The following is a 27440-nucleotide window of genomic DNA, read 5'->3' on the forward strand; positions in this document are numbered from 1 at the left end:
ATTTCAAAATATTTTCTTCACCTCAAAAACCAAGCCATCACCCATTAGCTATTATCCCCCAAACCCATGTCTGTCACCAGCCTAAGCAACCACTGATCTACTTCCTATCCTTGTAGGTTTGCCTATTCTGAACATTCATAGAAAGGGAATCATAATATATGGTCTTTTGTGATTGGCTTCTTTCCCTTGGCTTGTTTCAAAGGTCATCCACAGCACAATTCAGTACTTTCTTTTTAAGGCCAAGTAATACTCTATTGTACAGACTTACTACATTTGACTTGTACACTCATCAGGTGATGTCTGTCCCAGTTTTCTGTCATAGTAAAATACCTGAGACTGGGTAATTTATGAATGAGAGAGAGAGATTGGTTTATTTGGGCTCATAGCTCTGGAAGTCCAGAAGTATGGTGCTAGCATTTGCTTGGCTTCTGGAGAGGGCTTCCTGGTAGAAGGGGGAGTGGGTACAAGTGAAACAGTGGAAGAGATCTCATGGCAAGAAAGGCAGCAAGCAAGGGACCTAAGGAAAGTGAACTCATCTTGTAACAACTTATTCTTTTAAGAAGTAATCCATTCCCATGAGGTCTGATCCAGTCTCTCTTGAAAGACATGAATCCCTCTTTAAGGCTTCACTTATTAAAACAGGGGACATAGCCTCAACATGAGTTTTGGTGAGGGCAAACCATGACAACAGACCTTTGAGTTGTTTGACCTTTTGACCACTATGAATAATGCTCTGTGGACATTTGAGTATTTCTTGAATGGCTATATACTGGGGTTTTTGTTGTTGTTGTTTTGTTTTGTTTTACAGACTAGGAGATTGAACCCAAACCCTTGCACATACTAGGAAAGCACACTATCATTGAGACACACTCCTAGCCCCTATTTTTACAAAAGTGAAAATAAGACACAATTTGCAGGGGGGGGGGGGGGTGGACTCGACAATGGAATTATGCTACACACTCCCAAAAGTGTTAGGCAGACCACTACTCTTTTATGCTTAGATGTTGGCTGTGTAAAATGAAGACCACTCAATTCAGAAAAAAGCTACATGAAGGGAAAAAGCAAGACACATAGATAACCCAGCTGAAATCCTTCCAGAGATTCCCATAGGTTTTCCCCATCCATACTGTCCCCATCTGTCCTAGGCCTTCCTGGGCCATCTGGCCTGGGCTCTGTCCCTCCATTCCCTGAGGGACACACTAATTTCCACGGACTTTTCAGAATGTTAGCTTTAGAACCTTGGTACTTGTTGCTTCCTCTACCCATCTTGTTCTTTGCCCCCTTCTTTGCCCTGTGGTTTCAAGTCTCATCTTAAATGTCACTTCTTCAGAGAAACCTTTTTTGACATTCCAAACTAGGCTAGAGGTAACTGTTTCCATAGCAGCTTGCAATTTTCCACTTTAATACTTTTGATATTGACATTTGTTTATTCAGTCAGTAATCAAATAGTCTTTTTACATGTAAAGATACCTGATAAAAGAAAACATACAAGATTCCTGCCATTTGTGATCTTGTATTTTAGGGAGAAGATAAAAGCACAAGTAAACAAATGAATGCATTGGGTGATTTTAGGTAACGATAATTAGCTCAATGGATACCTCTGTGCTTGGACTGTATACTCCTTGAAGGCAGGAGCTATTTCTGTCCTGGTTACTTCAAGACTGCTAGTCAGCTGAATAAACTCAGTGCTGCATCAATTTTTTTTTCACTGTTATAACAGGCATATGGAAGACAAAAAAATGGAAAACACAAATGAGGTTATTTCTATAAATGGTTGAGTTTAAGGTTTTCTCCTTTCTTCCAAAGCATTCTGTAAGACTATACATTCTTTTAATAATTAAAACAATTAAAAGAGGGGAAAATTACCATTTAGAGTAAAACGCATTTGTCACTCACACCTTAAAAACCCAATAATAAAACACTCAGAAGTGTTGGCTAAATGGGTAGAATTCTCTTGGCGCACTGCCAAGCAGGCTCCCAGCCATAAGCAGTACAATTCACTGCTTTAAATGAAGGCTTACGCACCCAGGATCACGCCCCCTATTTTCAGATCTCTAAAGCTCTTTACTATACCCCTTCATCCACAGGATGTGGCAGCAGGGGAGAGAAAAAAACCTACAAATCCTTTTACACGTCAACATAAAGAGGACATTTTTTGCGAAGTCAACAACAATCCAAGATATTTACACAACAGATCACCAGCCCCTTGTCTACAAATCCTTCTATAAGCGTTGGAGATAAGTTAGATCGGAAAAACCAAGGGGCTGTAGGTTGAACAGAAGAGCAAACCAGACAACCCTTCCCCCAAGCGAGCGCTCAGCGACTTCTTTCTTCGCAGGGGCGCATGCGCAGCACACTCTCCGGCTACCGCACGCCTCTTCGGCTATCCGAGAGGGCGCTTACGTCATCATAAGGTTGACGAAGGACCCTTCCGCTCCTTCAAGGAAAACGAGTCCGCGAGATTTTAGCTCATCTTAACCCACGGAAAATGTTCTCTCTTCTTCCACTCAACTGTCAAAGACGTCCCCAGTCCCTCTACAACAGCCCAACTTTTGGACAGACTTCTTTTTGTGTTGATTGGACAGGGAAGGGAAAGGCGACGGAGAGGAAAAAAGGGCAGAGCGAGAAACTAATCCTGTGTTGTTTACAAGGAGCCGGCAAGCTAGGAATCAGTCCGCGAGGGCGGAGCCGAGGCAGCCGGCACTTTTTCTTCCCTTCCCCTCCCTCCCTAGCCTTCCCCGCGAGCGGACGCGGTAGCGCCTCTGTCTCGCTTTTTCTTATTTTCCCCCCTTTTCCCCTTTCTTTTCTTTTCTTTTATTTTTCCCCTTCCCCCCCTTCACCATTTCCCCTCGGAGGCGCTTCCCCCGGGCAGGGGCAGAGCCGGTCTCACCCCCCGCCTCTCCCCGGCCCCCGCCGCCCTATGGCGAGAGGGAGCCCCCTCCTCACCCGGGCACCAGCGGCGGCGGTTGGAGGAGCGGGACCGGCGGTGGCGGCTTCAGGTCCGGGTTGGTCATGGAACTAATTCGCTGACCGACCCTCCGGCCGCAGCCGTGCGTCCCGCTCGAGCGCCAGCTACCGCGCCCCCAACCCCCGCCGGGTTCCTTCTCTTCTCCCTCCTCAGTCGGCCTGTCCTCGTCCTGCGCGCCCCCGCTGCCGCGCGCCGAGGAAAATGAGGTGGTAACGGGCCCGCGGATGACCCCGCGTCACCACTGTGCGGCCTACAGCTCTGCCGGGGAGGAGGAGGAGGAAGAAGAGGAGGAGAAGGTGAGGGGCGGGGGCGGGGGGCTCGACGCGTGTCCGTGACCACCGCCCGCGCGCTTCGCCCCTGCCGTCCGAATGGAGGCGCCTGGCGGCGCGCGCTGCTCACCCGAGCCTCCGAGCACGGTCCCTCTTTTGGAGGAAGCTAGGGACTACCCCTCGCCCTCCGGCCGGAGCCCCCGGGCACCTGCGGTTTTGAAATATCTGTGCTTGGTTCCCATTCGGGCCGATTTTTCAGTTAGCAAGTAACTTTTTTGTAGTAACCAGCACATTTCCCTACTCGGGCTTGCGTGTTATAGGCTCCCTAAGCCTGGATCAGCACACAAAGAAGGGGACACACCCCCACCCTCACACTCGATGGATCCTGCCGCGACTATCCCAAGATTACCTGGGTTTCGAAGCCAAGTGAATGGGGAGGACTGCCAGGGCTGCGCAAATTTGCTAGAGGGGAGCGTTACCCAGGGCTTGGGCGGGTGGGGGAGCCCGTGGAGGTGAGAACTGAGTTGCACCCTGAACTAGAGGTTGAAAATACCGAATTCGGAAAAGAGAACCAGAGGCCCCTTTGCTGAGGAAGGGTTTGCTGATCGTTTCAGCAGAAGTTGAGAATTGGGAAGCAAAATGGTGAAAGATACCTGTCATGAAGTAGGATGGATTCAAACTGAAAGTCTTTGAATGTCAGGCTAAAAAATATTTCGATTGTGTTCTGCTCGAAGCCACTCAGTGTTAGACCAGCAATTCTAGATCAGACTTATCTGCCAGGCACTGTTCTTTCTTCATCTTCACAAGGACTCCATACAAGTGGTAGGAACCTCGTTTTACAAATGAGGAAAACAAACTCTACGAGATTTTCTTCCCTTTAAAATAACAGCGAAAACACGCTGGCCAAAGTTTGGTCTGAATCTTAACGCCTTAACGTCTCTGCCCTGAAAATGAATTTGTTGAAAAGATGAGTAGAAGTGTTCTCTGCTTCTAGTTTTTCCAGGTCATTCGTGGCAGAAAGGGATGGACAAAGAATGGACAGGGTTTAAATTAGCTAAACTAGGACCAGAAGGAATGGAAATGAATGCTGTTCTCTTGGACTAGGAAAAGTTCAATACTGAATGTAAGGATAGACTATTAGATTCAGCATATGTTGGGAAAATATAATAGATATGAACTGTAGTTAACAGGTAAACATTGTGTGGGGTAATGTGACATTCTAGTAGGTTACAGTGGAACTCTTCGTATCTTGGTCAAGATTGGGAGTTGAGATTTTACATATTTTCTTTTGATTGCTTTTATCTTTGGTACTGGGGATTGAACCCAGAAGTGCTTAGCTACTGAGTCACATCCCTGGCCCTTATTTATGTTTTATTTAGAGACAGGGTCTCTAAGTTACTTAGGGTCTCACCAAGTTTTTGAGGCTAGCTTTGAACTTGCTATACTCCTACTTCAGCCTCCAGGGCCACCAGGGGATTACAGATGTGTGTGCTGATTGTGTAATACATTTTAAATGAAGTGTTTACCCTTCTCTGTATGCTTGTTCATCTTTAAAATGGATTTAATAATTCCAGCTTCATAAAGTGTGAGAATTACATGAATTAATATGATGCAACACTTTGAGCAATAACCGAACCCTCAGTGCTTTTACTTGTAAGCACCTAACAAATATAAGCTTATTATTTGTTATGGTACTTAAGAGTTTGTTACCAAGGAACTAAGGGTTAGTAGGAGAGATAGCTTACAAATAATTATCATAAGGCAATTAAAAGCAGAAGTAGAATTATACTTAAGTGCACATGTAGGAAAGCAGGGTCCAACTGGGTCATTCCAGAGGGTACTATTCACAGACTGATAGTAATTTATGAAGGGAAGTATAAGCTAAAGAACAACATTGTTTAGTTGAAAGAACAGTGTATGGGCCATAAGCCTGTAATCCTCTCCCCTTGGGAGGCTAAGGCAGGAGGATTGCCAGTTCAAACCCAGCTTCTGCAAAAGTGAGGTGCTAAGCAACTCAGACCCTGTCTCTAAATAAAATACAAAATAGGGCTGGGGATGGGGCTCAGTGGTTGAGTGCCCCTGAATTCAATCCCCTGGTACCTAGAAGCGGGGCGGGGGGAAACAGTATGGAAAGACACGTGGACTGGGAAAGAGCACATTTTGGAATTAGAATTACCTGTAGTTTGTTTCTACTGGTGTATAATGTCAAGGAGGTAGTAGTAGAATGTGGTTTTCTTGTAGGGTACCATTAATCCCACTTTTCAGATGAGGAACTAAAATTTAGGGAGTCAGCATCAGTATAGGATTAGAGTTGGTATTATGATCATAAACACAGTAATTACACATTAATGAAGTTGTTGGTATTATATAACTCAGGAGAGCAGGAGGTCCTGTATGTAATGTTTTTATGTTGTTCAATAAGCATTTTATAAATGATTAACTCAAAAATTAGGCTGTAAGTGTGGAGGAGTGTAGTAGTAGTTGAGAGAAGGAAAGGAGAGGGAATGTAAAACCCAGTGTTGTGTGGAATGTATCTACCCAAATTCAGATTGAACATCCCTGATCTGAAAAAACAAAGTGGTTCAAAGTCCAAAAAATTTTTGAGTACTGACCTGAGCCCACAAATGGAAAATTCCACATCTTGAAACTTTGTTTCATTTATAAAATTACTAAAAAAAAAATTGTATAAGATCACCTTCAGACTATGTATATAAATTAATTTTCTGATTTAACTAGGACCCCATCCACCTCATTATGTATATGCAAATATTCCAGAATCCAAAAAAAACTTCTGGCCCCAAGCGTTTTGGGTAAGGGATACACAATCTATATAGGCTTTGTTTTTTGAGGCTATTCTGCATAGCACTAAGAGTAGGCATACATTAATAAGATATAAAGCTCTTATAAAAAGGAGTAAAATTGTATTTTAAGTGTGTATTTTATTCCTTAGCAGAATTCATTATTGATGTGACCTAAGTAATGTTTTGCACATTTTAAAATAGGCTGGTACATTGTCAGTAAAAGTAAAAAATGAAGCCCATGGTATCTGTTTTAATAGTATTATAAAAGGAGTATAAAATACTAGTTTTAAGCACTTCGATAACTTATGGGCTTTTTTCCTTTTTCTACATTACTTATAAATAATTTCAAGCTTAGATCTTTTGCCCAGATTCACCTATTATCATTTCATCCCTTTTTTTAAAATCTTTCCCCCCCATTTATGTATAAATTGTTTGCATTATGACTTTTTACTTGTAAAATGATCAGTGTGTATTTCCTAGGAATAGGGATATTCTGAAGAATCACAGTACAGTTTTTAATTTCAGTAGATTTAAAATTGATAGAATTAATTTTGTGTAATCTGTTCATATTCCACGTATGTCATTTGACCCATTAATGACCCTTATAGCATTTTCTCTCTTTTCAGTACAGGATCCAGTGTAGGATAGGTATTGCACTTTGATTTTTCTGTAGCTTCATTTAATCTGAAACATTTACACAGTTAACCTCCCTTTTTTATACTTTTACTTGCATTGTTCGTGCACCATTTGAAAAATTTAGGGAAATTTTAACTTTTTTCCCTTTGATTCATTTCCCTTGTGTAAGAAAAGAATTTTCTTTTTTTTCCCTATTAATATGGTGCATTACATTGATTTCTCATTGAGCCAATCTTTCTTCGTGGGACATATCCCTCTTGGTTATGTTTTATGATCCTTTTTACTATGTTACAGAATTCAGTTTGCTAGTATTTTGTTGAGGAATTATGATTATGTATTCAGATGGAGTTTCCAGATACGCTTATCTAGTTTTGGTAGCAGGGTAATAACTGGCTTCATAGAATGAGTTGAAGATTTTTTCTATTTTTTTTTTTAAGAGTTCATAAAAATTTGCCATTAATTTTTCTGTAAACATTTGGTAGAATTAACCAGTGAAGCCATCTGAGCATGGATGGATTTTTTTTTCTTAGCTTTTTTAAAACTTCTAATGGCTATTCAGCTCTTAAGTCAATTTTTATAGTTTGTGTTTCTTAGAATTTGTCCATTTTTCCAAATTGTCCCAATGTATTTGCATACAGTTGTTTATGAAATTCTTCTATAATTTTTATTTCTGATCTTAGTAATTTTTCTGTTTTTTGTTGGTAAGACTAGCTAAACATTTGCCATTTTGATCTTTTCAAAGACCCAACTTTTGGTTTCATTGATTTTTCTCTATAGTTTTAATGTTCTCTACTTCATTAATTTCTACTAACGTAATATCCTTGCTTCTGGATTTCTTTAGCTATGGTTTTATTTTTCCATTATCTTAAGGTGGGAGGTTACTCTACATGGATTTGAGATTTTTTTTTTTTTTTTTTTTTTTTTTTTTAGTAAGACATTTTCAGATGTTTTCCTGTAAGCACTGCTTTCATTGCATCCTGTAAGTTCTGGTATATTATGTCTTCATTTTCACTTATTTCAAGTGTTTTCTGATTGTGACTTTTTTTCTTTGATCAGATTCCTTTGTTTTTAAAATGTTGTTAGAGCATCTGCCTATATTAAAGTCTTACTAAGGGCCTTAACTGTAGGAGATTGGAGCCTAGAAATCCCTTGAGCCCAATTTTATTCTTCCTTACATGATTCTGTCCCTCTCCCTCTTCATCTATACCTCTTAAATATAATCTTCAAATCAAGCATTGTAAGGGAGAAGTCCTTAGTGGCAGCTAGTTGTTGGGGTATGTTGAGAAGACTGATGTAGATCCTGCTGAACAATTGTTAAGGGTATAGCTAATGGCACATACACAATTACTTAAATTTTAGGTTTGACAAGAGTTTATAAACTACAGACTAAAATTAGGTTTGGAAGGGATCTTCGCACCATGAAGTTCAATCTCTATCCAATATTAGTGTTTCTTCTAAAATATCTCTTTTGACAGGTGGTTATCCAGTTTACACTACAGTTCCAAGGCTAATAATAATTTATATCTACTTTAGATGAAATTATAGTGAGCTTGCTCATCAAATTGTAGATTTGAGAGAAGCACCAAGGCAATAAAATTAGGATCTTAAACATCTTGGCAAAATGCAACAGTGGATTGAATCTAACGAGATGACTTAACTAAACAATCCATTTCAAGTTCGAAAAAGCTTGTATTCCCTTTCACTCACCCCTAAAAGTTACCAAAAACCTATACAGAGATGGAGCTAGGGAGAAGTGGAATTGACCTCACAGTATATCTGAGAAATTTCTTTAGTTGATCATAAATTTTACCTGAATTGATAGTGTAAAAGTGGTGCTCATTTAGAAGAGCCAAAATGTCATGTGAGGAATCATTGAACAGTTTTTCAGCTATGAAAAAGATGAGCCAGTGAGCATGGTAGCAGTCATCAAACATCTGAAGGATTGACCCATTAGACGGGTATGTTTGTTTTGGTTGGGTATGTTTGCTTTGGTTTTGGTTGTATGCTTTTGTTTTTGCCCCCAGTGGTTGAAACTAAAACCATTTGTCAAGTCCCTTTTTATTCAAAAGTACTCTGCTGTGGGTATATAATATTTATATCACAGTATAAAAGATGGTAATTGGTAGATGTGTCTTCAAAAGAACTTATAATTTTGTTGGAGATAGTGGAAAGCTGCTTTCAAAGGAGAAAGAAATCACATCTGAGAATCAAGAATAGAATTCTTAGAAGAAATTACCTTTGAATTGGGCCTTTTAAGATAGGTATAATTTCTTTTCCCTAAGTTATTTTCCTTTTTTCTTAGTATGAAAATACTTCATTCTCATTATAGAAAATTTGCCAAAACTCAAGAGTTTAAAGAAGCAAAAAGAAAACATTATTACACTTAGTAGAGGTAGTCTGTAATAAGTGGAAAGGAAACGGGATGTGAAATGAGTAATGTGAAAGAACATAGTAGCTAGAGTTGGGTAAAATGTGGAAGTAAGAGGTTTGCTTTCTTTCAAATTTTTTTAAATTTTTTAAAGAATTGGAACTTGCACATGTTAAAGATTCCTCAAACATGAATCTGAAGCACAAAATACAGGCACATAGTTTAAAAAAATCAAATAATTACAGGACTTTCATAATGAAAAACAGCATATTTCTACAGCAAGTCTTCTCATCCTTTCCTCATTTTCTGGAGGTAAGCCTCTTTCAACACTTAACCTGTTTCTCCTGTTATTTAAGCTCACATTTTCTGATAACTTGCCCTACTGCTGTTTTTTGATATGCCCATTTTAGATATTGTTGGTTTTGTTTGTTTTTGGTACCCAGAATTGAATCCAGGGGTACTTGACCACTGAGCTACATCCCCAGCCCTTAATTTATTTTGAGACAGGGTCTCTAAGTTGCTCAGAGCTTTGCTAAGTTGCTGACTTTGGCCTTGAACTTGTGATCTTCCTTCCTCAGCCTCCTGAGTTGCTGGAATTACAGGTGTATGCCACCTTAGCTGGCATCCAGTTTTAGATACTGTTTATAAATTGCCTACCATGAAATGGAAGGAGAAGGCTCTCATTTTAACCTCTCCCGACATCCATACTTATGACCTACAGCTCTCTACCCTATTGTTAAAATTTCTATTCAATATTTTTATTACTGCCATGTAAATATTATGGCATATTAATTATACTTTCTTATATAATCTTTTTTTCCAAAATTCATTGCCTTTTTAGGTGATTAGCTTTCAAGAAATTTAGCTGTTTTTTTTTTTTTTTTCCACACTCTTAAGCAACTTCTCAGTCCAGTTTTATGTCACAGAACTGTTAAATCTGTAGTTCCCTTAAGGAAAAAAAAAAAAGTTGAGATCATCTCCTTTGGCTTCTCAGTTGCCCTGCTTTGATCTAAACGATTGCTCTTCAGAGCATCAGTCATTGTTCTGTTTGCTTTCTAGAACAGTGTTACCAGTAGAACTTTCTTTATTGATAGAATGTTCCTTTCTGAACTGTCCAGTACAGTACCTTGTACTAATCATGTTTGGCTGTTGAAGTGGAGCTTGTGTGCTTTTAACTGTTCAGTTCAAATGTAAATAGTCACATAGATAGCTAGTGGACACTGAATTGGAAGTACATCTTGGGGGAGGGGGCGGGGGATTGAACTCAGAACCTCCTGCATGCTAAACACTGACTGTACCACTGAACTATCTCCAACACAAAAGCACAATTCAAGATGATTTCATACTAGAGAAGTGGGAATGATTTATGTAATTAATAATCTTTTAAGATGGAAAACATTAATGATCCTTATTAGTTTGGTTTTTTGTTTTGTTTTGTTTTGTTTTGGCGGTGCTGGGGATCGAACCCAGGGCCTTGTGCTTGCAAGGCGAGCACTCTACCAACTGAGCTTATCTCCCCAGCCCCCTTATTAGTTTTGTAAGAGGAATGTTTGGGACAGCTATTTCTAAGACTTCTAGTATAAAAAGCCATTGACTTAAATTTTTTTTTGCCAGTTTTATGCAGTTATCACATTTTGATCAGAGTCCAAAGGCTCTGCCATGTTTTGCTCTTTATAACTGACTTTAAGATTGAAATTGAGAACATTTCAGATAACTGATTATTAGTGTAACATTTTAATATTTAAAAGAGCTGTAAAAATCTATATGGTCTCATAACATTCTTTGTTTATGAATTACTTAATAACTACCAAGATACATATATATTTTACATTTATTCTGTAATAAAATTATAAACATTATATTTGATTTTATAGGTAGCTACATCAAGCTGGGTGGCAGGCAGATCCAGAGGATATCATGAAGTTTCCAGGATCTTTGGAAAACCAGAGATTGTCTTTCCTATTGGAAAAGGCAATCTCTAGGGAAGCCCAGATGTGGAAGGTGAATGTGCCGAAAATACCTACAAATCAGGTAATGATTTCTCTGTTTTGATGAGTTTTATTAGAGATAAGTATACTACTGCATATATATGATAATTCCTTGACTGCATTGGATAAGTATGTATCATTAAGAACATGGTAACATCTTGATTCTTTTTGAAACGAGTTAAACTGTTTTTGTGGTTTTCTGAGTTATAGCTCTAAGAAGATACTTATGTCTGTTTTCTCCCCTCATGGTTTAACTAAGTTAAGATATCTATGTACTTACAGACATACAGTTAGCCTTAGAGGTAGAACAAAATTCATAACATTAACTTTAGTGAACAGAAAAGATCTATCAATTCATACTTACTATTGACTGTTATGTCTTTTCTTTTAGAGATTTTTATACTTCTATCATAAAATTAGTTATTAATTTTTTTTTTTTTTTTTTTTTACAAATAACTGTGAAGCTTATTCATTCCAAAAGTTGATTATATAAGATGTGTTACCCATCTTTTTTTTTTTTCCTGGTACCTAGTATGGTGCTTGGGATACTGAATAGTAGCCCAAAAATTTGTAATATGCATGGGTGAATAAATGACAGATATCTAAGACCCTCTTGTGTTATCATTCACTCACAGGTTATTAAAACTGTAATTTTTTTTTCTTATTCTGTTGTTTCCTACAAGCTGAAGAAATATGTTCTGCATTTACTATTACTTATTTGTCATTTTGCAAATTGAGGATTAGTTGACTCAAATGAAATCTATGGTAAGGCATATTTATGTGCTATCATTTAACATCTATTAATCCTCTGAAATATCAATACAGTTTAATTTTCTTAAGACTTTAGCTAATTAATATAAGTTACAAATCAAACTCTTACCTGAGTTGCAGTCTCTTTCCATTATACTTCCTTTTTAAAAATTTTTGTATGTGTGCGTTTTAGATTTCTGTAAATTTTTTTTTTATCATGTAACTTCAATTCCCATTTTTTTCATTCCCTGAATTTTTTTTTTTTTTTTTTTTTGTATACAAATGGGATACATGTTGTTTCTCTATTTGTACATGGAGTAAAGGCGTACCATTTGTGTAATCATAAATTTACATAGGGTAATGTTGTTTGATTCATTCTGTTATTTTTTTCCCTTCTCCACACCCCTCCCACCCCCTTTTCCCTCTGTACAGTAAAAATATGGAACGCTTCAAAATTTGTGTATCATCCTTGCGCAGGGGCCATGCTAATCTTCTCTATATCGTTCCAATTTTAGTATATGTGCTGCCGAAGCGAGCACTAGATTTCTGTAAATGTTTATTGAATGTTTGCTATATTCTGGACGCTATTCTATAAATAGAAAAAAAAATTTCCATCTTTATCTTACGAGATTCTAGTGAGCCTCAAAGCCTTTTAATAGTTGCTTTTACAGCTTCACCTTTCTTCCTCTGCTGTATCCTAGAGTCAGCATGTAACCAACAATAATAAAATAATAAACTTTTTTTTGTACTGGGAATTGAACCTGGGCACATTTTACCTCTGAGCTACACCACTAGCCCTTTCATATTTATATTTCATGCAGGGTCTTGCTAAATTACCTAGGCTGGCCTTGAACTTGCAATCTTCCTGCCTCAGTCTCCTAAATAGCTGGAATTGAGATGATAAGCATGAGCTACCACTCCTGACTTCAGTAATAATAAACTTTAACAATATAGTCTTTGAAGGAGGTATTACACCAATATTGTAGTATATTGCTGTATTCCCACTTCATCTGGCTTATTTCTATAAGTGCTTTAACAAAGTTTAGCAAGGTAATAGTAGAACAGTATAGTATTAAAACTTCTAAGAGAGACCCCCTTCTTAAGGAATTGAGTAATGCCAAGTAGAAGTTAGTACTTGTCAAATTTGGAGGAGCTTGGTCTGGTGGGGATAGGGAAGAAGATGGAGCTAGGGATATAAAGAGCTAAGGAGGCTTGAGCTGCTTGCCAGATTAACCCCCCAGGGACACTATTCTGGTCCTAATTCCTTTGTTCTGCTACTCAGGGATTGGCTTTGACTTTTCTACTGTTGTTTCAAAATTTTTTTGAAGTGCTGGTAAAAAGGGGAAAATGGAATATTTCAAAGCTTCCTTTTATGCTTATTTATTCTAGTTTCCTTCTCCTTTTTTCCTTTTCCCCACCTCAACTCTACTTTGAGGTTATTCTCTCACAGTTCTCTTTTAATTTGTATCACTTAATCCCCAGTTTAAGACAGTGTTATCAGGCAAGAATATATACACCTATCACTCACCTTCTCTGTGTGCTTTCACAGCATTCTATACTTACAATAGCATATAGAAGAATAATTTCCTAGGAATTTGACAGTGAAGTTCCTTGCATGTGGTAGTCAAGCACTGAGTTATATTCCCCAGCCCATTTTAATTAATTTATTTTTTTACTGGGGATTGAACCTCATCCCCAGCTGCTTTTATTTTTTATTTTGAGACAGTCTCACTAAGTTGCTGAGGCTGGCCTCAAAGTTGGATTGTCTTGCCTCAGCATTCTGAGTTTCTGGGATTTCACCAGTCCACCTGACTTTCAAAACACAGGCTCTTGGATCATTGAGCTACTAGGCATATCAGAATTTATCTGAGGGCTCACAGTTCAGAGGTCTCAATCCATAGAGAGCTGGCTCTATTCCTCAGGGCTCCATGTGAGGCTGAACATCAGATTGGCATAAGAGTGTGGCAGAGGGAAGCAGCTCACTTACCAGGAAGCAGAGAATCTCCACTCTTCAGATAGAAAATATATACCCCAAAGCAACACTCCAGTCTCCTCCAGCCATACCCTCCCACTTCAGTTACCACTCAGTTAATCCCTATCAGGGGATTAAATCGCTGATTGGGTTAAGATTCTTACAACCCAGTCATTTCTCCTCTGAACCTTCTTGCATTGTCTCACATATGAGCTTTTGGGGACACCTCATATCCAAACCATAACACTGAAAACTCTCTGAAAGCTCTGGTTTTTTTTTTTTTTTTTTTTTTTTTTTAAGCCTTTTGCTCTCCTTGGGAAAGAAGAACGTCCTGAAGAAAAAAAACTACAGAATGTCAACTCATCTCTTCTTGTTATCCCCTCTTTAGAATCTTGGCTCCTTGTGGCTTAGTTGTTCTAGTAGTTTTATCTTTAAAAATAAGTTGTTGTAGCAGCTTTTCTAGTTATTCTCAGTTGGAGTGGTAGATAAAAAGCAGGTGAAATGAAGAAAGGTGTGTGTTCCAACTAAAAGGAACAATGTTATTAGCAAAGGAGCACTGATACAAAATAGTATAGCAGGGGCAAGGAAGAATCAAATAGAAGTACTCTTACAGTATGAAGTTTAAGGCAGAAAGCAATGGAAAGTATATGAGGCTGGAAAGATAGGTGATAGATTTGTATGCCATATCTCAGGGACTGTACTTTAATCTTAGAGGTAATGGCAAACCTTTTAGAGTTTAAAATTGAGCAGGATGTGTATTTAATGAAAAGACTAGCAGCATGTGGGATTATATACCCAAAATTTTTTAAAATATATTTTTAGTTGTTGATGGACCTTTGTTTATTTATTTAAATGTGGCATTGATGATCGAACCCAGGGCTTCATGCTTGCCAGGCAAGCGCACTATCACTGATCTACAACCCCAGGCCACAAATTTTCTTTAGAAATTTTTTTACTCTTAATTATTTGCTGCTTTCTACTTTTCTTTATGGAATTTATTGTTCTTCAAATACAGATAACATAAAATATAGCAGTCTGTTTTGTCATGTTGATGACAGTATAAATTCTGCTTGGGATTAGTTATTCAGCCACCTTAATGAATCCTTTTAACCTTGTTTGAGCAATTCGTAGGGAAAGAAAAAAAGGCTTCATTGATAAAATTAATAAATTTTGTGTCCAGAGCTTGCTCATTTTCCCTTTCTTTCATTTTTTCTTCATTTTAGATAAATGGGAATAAAATTACTTGAACTTTTGTGTAAACCTCTTCTGATAGTATTACTGTTTTTAGTACATGTTTGAATTTATTTGATAAAGTGATCTTAGGTTAGTATTACTTCAATAAGAGTGTGTTGTCTTAAACTAGTTTATTTGTGGGTTTGTTTTTGTTGGTGCTACTAGTTTTGGCTTATGATGACATGCTTTCTTGGTCCTATTTGTGATCTCTTTCATGATTATCATGTTGAAAAGATTAATTCATATTATAATATTTCATAAGTTTGTTTTCTGTCATCAGAATCAGGTAGCTTAGAGGTAGGAAAGGAGAAAATTAGTATTCATTTTTTACATGTGCTTTATGTTAAATCATTTAGTTAATTTTGGTATGGTAATATCCATGTAACTATTCTGTTTTATTATGTCATCTTTTGTGATACTTCTTCAACTTTATTTCTTTATGTCAAATACCAAATGATGAGATTATTTAATTTAGTCTGTTATTCAGAAATGTTCTCCCTTTAAACATATTAAAAACCTCCCCAGGTTGATCAGATTATATCACGACCTACCTCTGCTTTTTAAATTATTTCCTCATTGTTGATTTGTTTGGTTGACTCGCTTAATACTGCTTTTCCTTCTCTTAAATACTTAATTTCCTTTAGCTGGAAGTTTTGTGACTGCTTTCACTTCCCAGGAACCTTTAGGAGCAGAACTAGATCTTAGAAAAGCATCTTGGGGCTCAATGGAAATATGGTTTTTTGTAGAACTAAGGACCATGCTAACAGATACTTGGTCAGGTTCTAGCTGCAAGACTGTGTGTCTTGCTCTCACCTAGAGAAACCATAGCTCCAGACAGTGTTGTTTTACTGCCTTTTTCAGACTCTTTGTAAGAGGGATATAGTCTGTGTCTCATAACATTAATAATGGCCTTATTCCAGTTTCTTCTTTTATATTGGACAGTGGTCCACAGGGCATAAATTCCCCTGCTACTTTGATACAGCAAGAACCCATAAAGCTATAACTTTAGTCTCATGAACTGCCTTTTTTTCCTGTTCCCCTTCTTGATTCATAGAATGATTTGACTCATTGTCATGGAGAAAATTTGCAGGAATATCTTTTATCAACCTTGATTTTATTTGCAAGCCTGAGGTGTTTAACTAAGATTTTTTGCCTTGAGGTTGACATCATTTCTATCCTTCAGAGTAAAGTTCATAGGCTATCACACTATGACTCCTTTCCTTGCAGCACCAGTGATCACCCCCCTCCCCTCACTTTTAACTTGATACAAATTGTGTGTTATTTCAAGAAGCTTTTGTTTTAGTCTACACTGGGTAAGGTCCCCTTCCACTGGGCTCCCTGGAGCCCTGTGCATACCAGTGTTTCATATTTTATTGACATTTTTTAATGGCCTACCTCACCATACCACTTTGTTTTAAAATCATTGTAAACAATGATTTTTTTTAATTCACCATCTTAATAGTATAAACCATCTTTATCTTATTTTCTTAGTATTTCTAATGCATTATTGCAAGGTCATTCCAAAGGCAAGTGAACAAAAAGTGTATATGTAGTAGTTTACCTCAAAATATTAGTTATAATTGAGTTTAGAACTAGACGTGAAAATTACATGTGAATAGTTGGTTTGGCTGACACAAAGGAACACTTTACTTTGTCATGCCAAAGCTGAAAAGTGAAGTGACAGGAAGTGAAGGAGGAGGAGTTGGAATAAAATTAGGAGCAGAAATTAGCAGATGCATTGACAGAAATTACAATGAGCAGCAAGCCATATGTTTCTGCATAACACTACAAAAAAAAAAAAAAGAAATCCTAGTAAAATTCCTTTTTGAGGAGATACATTGTCAAAAATATAGTGTTTAATGCTTTCATAGCAATTAATGCATCTTTGTATGATAAAGGAATTTATTTCATGAAGTTGACAGGGATCAAGGAATGAGATAATATATATTTTTAAAGATTTTCATAAAATGGAAAACGGTGGTAAAGACTGCAGTGCCTATACTATCTCTACTTGTCTGTAACCCTCCCTTACTGAAAATACTCTTTTCCACATACTCTTTGTTGTGTTTAACTTTGCAGAAATAGTACTCATAAGGACATTTCATTTAGCTTTAGATGATTACTAGTTGTTTAATAAAGTGAAACTCAAGAGTAAATATCTAAATCACTATTACTTTACAGTGTGTTACCCTCTAAAAATTAAGCCTCTACCCAGGAGTTAAAAACAACATGTAGGGATATTAAAACTAAAGAAAAATGTGTTTATGGCAGTCTTTCTCAGTAATGATTTAGTTCAGATCAATTTCTTTTTCAGTATTTTTCCATTATCTTCAACTGTGGATTTCATTTGTTATCCTTGATATTTTTCATTTATTATTACTGATTTGTTTTATTGTGCTATAATTCTGTTATCAGATTCATTCATGTTTTCTGACAGAAGTAAGCAGCTATTTACTGCCTTAACTAGCTACCTGTTGAAGTGATGTGGGGAATATTTTAAAAGAAGTGTATTGGTATTGATGTTAAATGATGACATTTTATCTCCACCTATCTCAAATTTGATTTTTAATAACCTAAAAGAAAATTTTAACATATAAATGTATTTTCTGTAATTTTTAAGTTTTTACAAGAAATAATTCTAAATATATTCTTCATGGTAATTAAAACTTTGTTTTTAAATTTTATTTATTTTATAATTATTCCCTTATAGAATGTTTCCCCATCCCAGAGAGATGAAGTAATTCAATGGCTGGCCAAACTCAAGTACCAGTTCAACCTTTACCCAGAAACATTTGCTCTTGCTAGCAGTCTCTTGGACAGATTTTTAGCTACTGTAAAGGTAAACATTTAAAGATATATTTACATGTAACCTTTCCTTTGGAGTTTAGATATTAAACCACAGGCTGTTGGTAAATAGGATACGAAGTATAAGTGAAGAACTTTCTTGGATAATGGTATTATGTACCCATGTCAAAACATAGTATCTTCTATTATTTTAAATATTTGTGTTTCTAATTGTATTCTATGACTTTCTTTTTGCTACAAATACTCATCACTTATTTTTGCCCTATGAAATTTTTGTTTGTTTTTGTTTCGTTTTTTGGTATTGGTGATTGATCCCAAGGGTGCTTCATCACTGAGCTATATCCCCAACCCTTTTTATTTTCTTGATTTTTGAGACAAGGTCTCACCAAGTTGCTCAGAGCCTCGCAAAATAGCTGAGCCTGGCCTCAAACTCACAATCTTCCTGTCCCAGCCTCCCAAGTCGTACACCACAGTACCTGGCTAGCCTATGAAATTTTAATCTCTTGATTTTAGTTCAAATTGTATAGCATTGGCAGAATGTCTCTCCATTTTCTAACATGTTGGTTTACCAGAGATGGGACAGTTGAATCAGACTTGAAAAAGTGTAATAAGTTTTTTGCACATTTTTCTCTGTCTCTTATTTATTGAGTATGCATAGTGTGTGAGTTTTTGGGGACAATATAAATACTTTCCAGGAACATAGGGATGTAAAGAAGTTATAAAACAACTTTGGTATATTTTTTGAATGGCAGCACACAAATATATTAATATGTTTTATATTGCCTTTATTTATTATATTTTTTACTATATTATGTCATAGTAGGCCCTCAACAGATTTAAAGTCAAAGACTTAGCATTCATTTAATGATAAGGCATGAAAATGTAGAAAAACAATTCATTTATATACCTAAAATATGCAGTGTAAGAATTTGGCTACCCATTCAAGTGCCTTTTTATTTCAAACTTTTTTCTTCTTAAGAGAATTAAGGAGGGGCTGGGGAGATAGCTCAGTCAGTAGAGTGCTTGCCTTGTAAGCACAAGGCCCTGGGTTCTATCCCCAGCATCAAAAAAAAAAAAAAGAGAGAGACTTAAGGAACCCTTATTTATAATGACGCTAGTAATTACCTATAATCTGGAATGCTACTTTGTATTTGTCTCAGCAAAAGTCTTCTGCCTCTACCCTCTTCCCTTTCCCTTTTACTATAGCTAACTTTTCTTTCACATGTAATTCCATAGAAAGTTGGGTTTTCAAGGTTAGCATTCTTTCCAGGGTTGCATATTTTTCAAAAAATGGTTAATGAGCTGGGTGCTTTGACATAAGCCTGTGATCCCATAGACTCTGGAAGCTGAGGCAGGAGGATAGAAAGTTCAAAGCCAGCCTCAGCAATTTAGTGAGACCCTAAGCAACCTGAGACCCTGTCCCTGAATAAAACATAAAAAATGGCTAGGGATGTGGCTCAGTGATTAAGCACCCCTGGGTTCAATCCCCGGTACTAAAAAAAAAAGTTAGTGAACTTTTGATTTCTATCATAAAAGATTTTTCCTATGTTTATATAAGATTTTAAGTACATTTTTGAGAATAAAACTAATTTTAAAAATATGTATATATACATATAAATATACTTTTAAATTTGGGGAACATTATTAAATACATAGCTTCTAAAATCAAGCTCTTCTCTGCTGGGTAGAAATTGACTTTGGCTAACTGACTTTGGTTAAATTTTCAGCAGTGGACTAATTTTATTTCTGTAGATTAGCACATGACTAAGGTTTTGATATTAGGTTAGCTCTGAGCTAGAAAGTAATTGATGGGAATCAAATTAATTGAATTCCATAGAATTGTATGTATACTTGTCTCAGTATATTTAGTTTTTAAAGTTAAATTCTGAAAAACTACTAACGGTGCTTTTCCCCCCTTATCAAAATTTTAGGCCCACCCAAAATACTTGAGTTGTATTGCAATCAGCTGTTTTTTCCTAGCTGCCAAGACTGTTGAAGAGGATGAGGTAATAAATCCTTTCAAGATTAGTTGTCTTTTTTTCTCCATTTATTTATGTGCTTTTTGTTTGCCAAAACAAAAAATTTAAACATTTATTTGTCCTCTCTTTCCTGTTCTGTTCCCCTTTTCTTTGGATAGAAAATCCCAGTACTGAAGGTATTAGCAAGAGACAGTTTCTGTGGGTGTTCCTCATCTGAAATTTTGAGAATGGAGAGAATTATTCTGGATAAGTTGAACTGGGATCTTCACACAGCCACACCATTGGATTTTCTTCACATTGTAACTATACCTAAAGTTTTTCAGTTTTGTTTTTGAATATGTATGTAATATATAAACTATACCCAAAGTTTTTAGTAATTTGAAAATGATTACCCCACTTTTTTTTTTTTTTTTTTTTTTTTCTTGTACTGATTTTTTAGGAAAAGGAAAACTATTGAAATTAGCTAAGGAAAAGTTAGAAATTATGTATGTCTGATCTCTGAAGCTAAAGTTGCAAGTTTAGAAATTGAGTAATACCTAGGAGGTTACATCGATTTTTATACATAATTTCCTACACATTTAAGTAATATTAAAATAATATTCTTGTGATTTTCAGTTCCATGCCATTGCCATGTCAACTAGGCCTCAGATACTTTTCAGTTTGCCCAAATTGAGCCCATCTCAACATTTGGCGGTCCTTACCAAGCAACTACTTCACTGTATGGCCTGTAACCAACTTCTGCAATTCAAAGGATCCATGCTTGCTCTGGCCATGGTTAGTTTGGAAATGGAGAAACTCATTCCTGATTGGCTTCCTCTTACAATTGAACTGCTTCAGAAAGCACAGGTAAGTGTCAGTCTAATTAAATAGAGTTCATTTTAAGTTTTTATTTTATTGGAATACATAGGGTTAAAAGATTATAAAATTGACATTTCTAATCTGTAAAGGTAAGCATTCTTAAGAGTAGAAAAGAATAACATGTTATACACTTTAAGCTTGTGGGCTAGATGTTTTTTTCTCTTACAAAATTTGGATATTTTTCTTATTCTTTTCAACCCTTCTAGATTCTTAAATCTAAGAATTTTGAAAATTGAAGATTTTTAATATATTCTTTAGTTTTACATAAAGGAACTTCTGACTATGTAGTTTTCATTTAGTACTTCTCTACTTCAGTTTTTTAGTTTGTTTATAGGTTGATAACAACCATCTAAGAAAACTGTAAAAAGATTTAGTGGAGAAAATTCTCATTCAACTGTAAAGTTAGTATATTATCAGTTAATTGGAGGAAATCCTTATTGGTTCTATTATGTCACTAAGTAGAATTCATCAAGTTTAGATCTGTTGCAAACCATACTCCTGCCAGCTATACCCTTAAAAAGACTCAGGAACCTCCTTTCCCTTCATACGGCTCTATGTATTCTCATTTAGCAGTACATATTCTGACTTGTTTTGTTGATTTTATTTAGAAGACAAATTCTGAGCTTAAAAACATAAAAGAGAAAAACGAATAATACTTGAATTTGCTCTTGGTAGGATATAATTGAATTGATGATCTTTAATGATGAGCACTCTTAAAGTTAGCAGACACCTAAGAAGTTTCTCAGTGCTACCTTAGCTTCTGAGAAGTTTGGGCTGTAATTTGTGAGCAGAGAAGAATAATCTTTTCATTAAAAAAAGATGATCAGTTATATCATGAGTGATAATGTTAGCCAGTTAACAGTACATAAGTAGTATAATAGGATATTTTCCTTTATAAAGGCAATACATTGTTTTAATAAAGAGCATATCTTAGATTGAAATAACTTGAATGTTTCTTTCCATTGAATTAAATGTGTAATGAAAATAAATCCTAGGAGGTAGTTGCTATTTAATGAGGAGTTTTAGAAACTCTCATAAACTACCATACAAATGAATAGCATGGACCAGAAAATCGACTTTGCCTGCATGAAGTGTTGGAAAGTGAAGTTGAATATTAATCATTAACCTTTGACTGTGAAGTTGGGGACAGACATTAATAGAAAACATCCTATATTTCCTTATTTTTTAATTGGAACAAGTGACCTATCTTTAAATGCCTCCTGAGTTGGCCTCTATGTATTCCCTAGGTAGTACAGAAAAAAATTGCTACATAAAGTGTTAGTGTCATAAAGAAAGAACAGGTTTCGAAGTATAAATAAGAATGTTGTAAATAGCAGTGTGAATTCTGTAGCTTTGTGAGTTTGTTCTCTATTGAAGAACACTGGGGAATCTGCTGATTCCCTTTTGTTTGTTGGGGCTGGGGGCAGCTAGAAGAAGAAAGTGTTCCACTGAAATTTCTTTTCCCCTTAACTGAACAAGTATTATAAACTTGATATTTGACAGTATCTTCTTAAGTCAACTTTTTTTGTTTTATAGCTCTCGTTTAGGGGAACTTTGGACTTTAGTTAGAGTCACATAGAACTTAGTAGTGAAGAAGACTAAAAAAGAACCAGTGTTTTTCAATACTACACAAATCATGAAGATTTTAGTCCATTGGTTTTCAGAGTTTCTTTTAGAAGTGGAACCTTTTCTTTGCCCTCCTCCCTCCAACAAAATGTATGTAGACAATTCCAGAACAGAGTAGAAAGGTGGCCTTTGTAATAAGCATTCAGGGCAGAGACCTATTGGGGTTGCAGAGTCGTACTGATCAGGGTGTTTTCCTCTCTATAAGCTGTTTGGACACAGTTTGAACACTACTGTTCCATTCTTTCTCACATACATATATTAATGATTGCATTCCACAAACATTTACTGAGAAATCTATAATCTACACATTGGGAAAACTGGTTTTAAAAGAATAAAATGTCTCTGTATAATATTCAAGTTGCAATGGGGAAGATAATGAACCAAAACAAGTAATCTCACAAAACTTGGTAGAGACCTTAGAATTTTGTCTAGCAGTTTTTCTCCTCTAAAACTAGCTTGAGCTGATGACCAGTCCTTGTGGCCCAAACACAGATGACTCCTGGTTCTTGAGGACTCAGTTCTATCTTTAAGTTCACCTTTGTTCAGTTTGGAACACTAGGTATAGAATCTTTGTAATTCACCTGTGACAAGGCCTGGTCCTGATATAGCAAATTCTTGCATCATACTGGTCGAGATCATGCCAGTATTGTTTACATAATTTTTTTTTTTCTTTTTGGTGGTGCTGGGTATCAAACTTGGGATCTTGCACATAGCAGGCAAGCCCCCAGCCCAATGCCAGTATTATTTCTGATATGATTCCCAGCGTCTTGGTGTGAGGGAGTGTCTGTCTATAGACATTTCTTGGTGTGAAGAGGCCACAGTCACTAGCTGTGCCCTCTCTGGATTTGGGACAAGGTATGGTGATTGTTCTCTGATTTGAAAGACAAAACTCTTGTCCCTCCTGGCCTTTGCCCCTCCCAAGACTACTTGGCAAACTTTTGTACTACTTCTTGGTCTCCAAGAAGCTCAGCCTCTTTCTCTTACCCCTTCTACTCTTGCTTTATTTACATGACTGTGCTCATGTTCCCCTGTTTGTGACTAATGTGGCCCATTTTTATAATCTCAGGGTGTTAACTCTATCTGGATTAGTGTGCTGATCTCCCTAATCTCTAGTGAAGCAGTTAGTCAGTGTTCTAATTTAAACTAAAGTAGAGAGTTAAAAAGTCAGACCTTCCCCATCTGGGTCTTCTGGTTATTCCTAAAGGTGCCTAAGGTCACACTATTCCAGCACGTATTTTCAGTGCTTCTTGTTGTCCACCAAACTCAAGTCCATTTGGACCTATCACTTATATTATACTGTTGTGCTTCTGCTTCTCTGTTTTAATGCTTCTTAACTAACTCACCTTTGTGGTAAATTAGTTTGTTTGTTTGTTTTTTTTTTAGCAAAGGATACACCATATTCAGATTTGGGGAGATAGAGCTTGTACAGATAGTATTGGTTTGAGTAATTTCTAATGTCCTTCTAGCTATTTTTTCTGTTAGTCTTCACTTCTTAAAACATAACTCCATATTTTTTCCCCACCCAGAAAGATTATGGTGACCTAGTCTTCCTTCCAAATATATGTATAATTTTTCAGGATTCTTCCCTAGTATTTATTATGCCCAGTGATTAAAGCTTTAGAATGTTTTCATAATTTTGCTTTTCTAGGTTGCAAAGTGTCAGTTGGTAAAGAACAAGTTTGTTAAACTGGGAACATTTCAGAAATAATTTCTACATCACAGTCTTCTTTTCACTGTTCAATTTATTTCTACTATTTGTCTTTTATAAGCTGCTCAAAATATTGGCAGTTTTGTTCATTTTTTGCCTTGGGTCAACTTATTCTACATCTCTGGATTCTACATAAGACCCAGTCTACAGTAGTAAGCTTGATAGTTGGGGGCCGTCTTAAACATTACATAATTTTTTTTAAGGATTTAAACTCCTAATACTAGCTAATATCTTATCAATAGTGTATTATCAAGTGCCCTTCAAAGTAGGGAGAAAATATCAGTGAACAGAATGGTAGATCTTAAAATGCCATTTTCATGTTTTATTTCTGACAGTTTGAGGTAATTTTACATTTGTATTACATGATAACTAATATGACCCTGTCATCTTTCTACTGATTCTTTCCTGGTTAACATATAATGAATATATTTAGAGATAAAATTAATTTTGTTACCAAATGTGTTCTTGCAGAGTGTGTTATTTTCCTTTGTTTTCACTGTAAATCATTGCAAACTTTCATGCTGTATGCTGCAGGTTATAAAGGAATGATAACACTTGGTTAAGAAAGGTTAAAAATACCTACAAAGTGCACAACACTGTAAAAAAGTGATCCCTGATAGATAAATGTCCACAAGAAGCTTCCTGAAGGAAATGGTATTTAGCTAAGCTGGAGGCAATAGGTAATACAATTTCAGAAGTAGAAATAGGATGAGCTAGGATAAGAAAGAGGGAAAAGGCTTGTTTGGCAGGAATATGGAACATAAATTTGGGGTATGTTAGGAAATCAGGCTGGTATGTTGGGGCAAATTATAGATAATAATCAAGTACAGAATTTAGCTTATTTCTGGTAGGCATTGGGGTACTACTAAAAAAAATTGAATAAGCTCGAAATACATGATGCTGTAGGTTATTTAGACAGTGCTATTATAATTACAGGAAAAGTAAGAGACTTTACTACAGTTAAGATTTTGGAGGCCTTACACGTGCAGACGTTCCACTAGAATGTGGAATGTGGATGTGATACAGTGCTTATAATTTGAGATCTTTTAGTCTATAATGAAAAAGCTAAGTGGTTAAACAGATTAATGCAATATGGTTAAGTATGATGACAGGTTGATACAGAAACAGATGACCATGGAAATTGGGGGATTCAGAGGGTTGGAGTCAAGTGTGACTTAAAAGGAATGATACTTGAACTATCCTGAAGGATAAAAAGGAATTAGCAAAATTGCCAAAACAAGTAGATTAACAAAAACATTGCCTAGTATTGTTAAGTTGTACTATCTTCTATAAAAATGTAATGTGTCTAAAGTTTTAAAACAAAGTAGTGAAATTGTTTTAAATTCTTAGCTAGATAAGCTTCCTCACCCAATTTAATTTTTTTCCCTTGCCTTTGGCTTCTTCCTTTGATTCTTAATGAATTTTGTATTCATCCTTTACTTTGATCTTCATGGAAAAACATTAGGAAAGGTAGGTGAAGGGTAGACAGGAAGAATAGGACGGGGGACAATAATTAGTAAATTATAAACAAAGAATTGGTTATATAGCAGTGAACAAGTGAGAATAGTTTTTTGATCCCAGGTAAATGTTCAGCATATAATTGCAGATATAGAATCCAAGTTTCATAATATTTGCATTAGAATAGATATGGACACAGTTTAAGATGGAGTGGGTAGGCCGTAGGAATTGATAAGTTTGAAGTACATGGGACAAAGAAAAGAAAGCTGAAGGAACAAGAGTGCACAGGGAGGAAAAGTTGCCAGCAAAGATTACAGCAGCCTATTTTAATTAATGATCAATGTTTTTCCCCCCTCCTTGGTCCAGATGGATAGCTCCCAGTTGATCCACTGTCGGGAGCTCGTGGCACATCACCTTTCTACTCTGCAGTCTTCCCTGCCTCTAAATTCCGTTTATGTCTACCGTCCCCTCAAGCACACCCTGGTGACCTGCGACAAAGGAGCATTCAGATTACATCCTTCCTCTGTCTCAGACCCAGATTTCTCCAAGGACAACAGCAAGCCAGAAGTGCCAGTCAGAGGTACAGCAGCCTTCTACCATCATCTCCCAGCTGCTAGTGGGTGCAAGCATACCTCTACTAAGCGCAAAGTAGAGGAAATGGAAGTGGATGATTTCTATGATGGAATCAAACGGCTCTATAATGAAGACAATGCTTCAGAAAATGTGGGTTCTGTGTGTGGCACTGATTTATCAAGGCAAGAGGGACATGCTTCCCCTTGCCCACCTTTGCAGCCTGTTTCTGTCATGTAGTTTACCTTCCAGTGCTAAACTAAGGTTGACTACTCTGGGAATGAGAATATGCAAAACCAGGAAAGTCTGTAGAGGGGTATGTACCTTATTCAGCTGATTTGAAGTGAGCCAGGAAAAAATTTTTTTAAGACTTAATTTACTTGTACAACTAATTAAAATTCATTGTTTAAAGACCTATAAACTCAAAAGATCCAAAATATTTTTTAAAATTAAAAAATACCTTTGTAGTATACCAGTTCCACTCTATTCTCTGCCAAAATGTAGTTTGCCCAATGTCAAAAATTACACAAAAGTTTAATGTTTGGAAAAAAGCTCTAAAACTCAAAGGTAGCGAACTTTGTTCCTTTTGTCCTGATTTAAATCCTTTTGCTTCTGCTTGCTTCTCCAGTCTTAATGCATTTTATGCATGTTCATCTCTGTCTCATGACTTCCACTGAATAGGTAACCTCTGAAATCTATTTTAGCAGTTTAATTTAGTATGGCGGCCATGTTCAATTCATGATTCAAATTCCAATTAGTCTGCAAAGGGTACTTTAGAATTGTCCCATATGAATCAGAGGTGGTAGTAGGAAAAGTTCTCACGTGACCACATTGATTTTTGTGTTGGCCTTACTTCAATTTTTAGAGTTTAAAAGAATAAAATAACTTCATTTTTGTTTAAAGTGAGGCTTAAAATGGCATGTAATTAAGACAGATTTGTTGAAAGCATTTTTGACAGTTGTATAAAAGAATTTGTGATAAAGTTAATACATCCAGGTGCTCACCAAAGAAACATGTATGTAACCTATAATTGGATTTTTGTAACTGATCTGTTTTCACTCATTTATAATCAGTAGGAGAGACTGTCTAGATATTGGGGCAGCTCTATGATTTGAGTCTTATAATATGTAATAACTGAATTTAGTACCCTAGTTTTATGTTAAGCTGTTTGTTGATAAAAGTTATTCTCCCCTCCCACCCTAGTCTACCTGTATTTTTCTTAACTTCTAAATCCTGAGCTCCCTTCACAGTCTGAAGAAGGTATTGCAGCCAGAACCATGTACTGATGATAAAAGCCTCTGGTAGCAATAAAAAGTTGTCCTTAATCTTTGTGTCTGAAGTTTTTTTTCCCTGCTTGTGAAGAGGATGGTTTCTTGTTTGCTTAGGCACTGCTGTTTGAACTAAGGAAAACAACAGAAAGATTAAGATACGTTTACTGAAAATAAAACAAG

At 36.4% G+C, this 27440-nt stretch overlaps 1 protein-coding gene across 1 annotated transcript; it reads left to right on the plus strand.

Annotated features, from left to right (window-relative positions):
- Positions 1-2710: 2710 nt before the first annotated feature.
- On the plus strand, positions 2711-27314 carry CCNI (cyclin I). Its single transcript, XM_079153707.1, is given in 8 exon segments — positions 2711-3264; positions 10917-10970; positions 10972-11073; positions 17696-17824; positions 19722-19796; positions 19928-20068; positions 20385-20615; positions 25786-27314. Coding segments are annotated over 8 exon segments (1248 nt in total). The 5' UTR covers positions 2711-3192; the 3' UTR covers positions 26230-27314.
- Positions 27315-27440: the final 126 nt, after the last annotated feature.

Source organism: Sciurus vulgaris (assembly GCF_902686455.1).
Source record: "Sciurus vulgaris genome assembly, chromosome: 9".
In the NCBI taxonomy this organism is placed as follows: domain Eukaryota; kingdom Metazoa; phylum Chordata; class Mammalia; order Rodentia; family Sciuridae; genus Sciurus; species Sciurus vulgaris.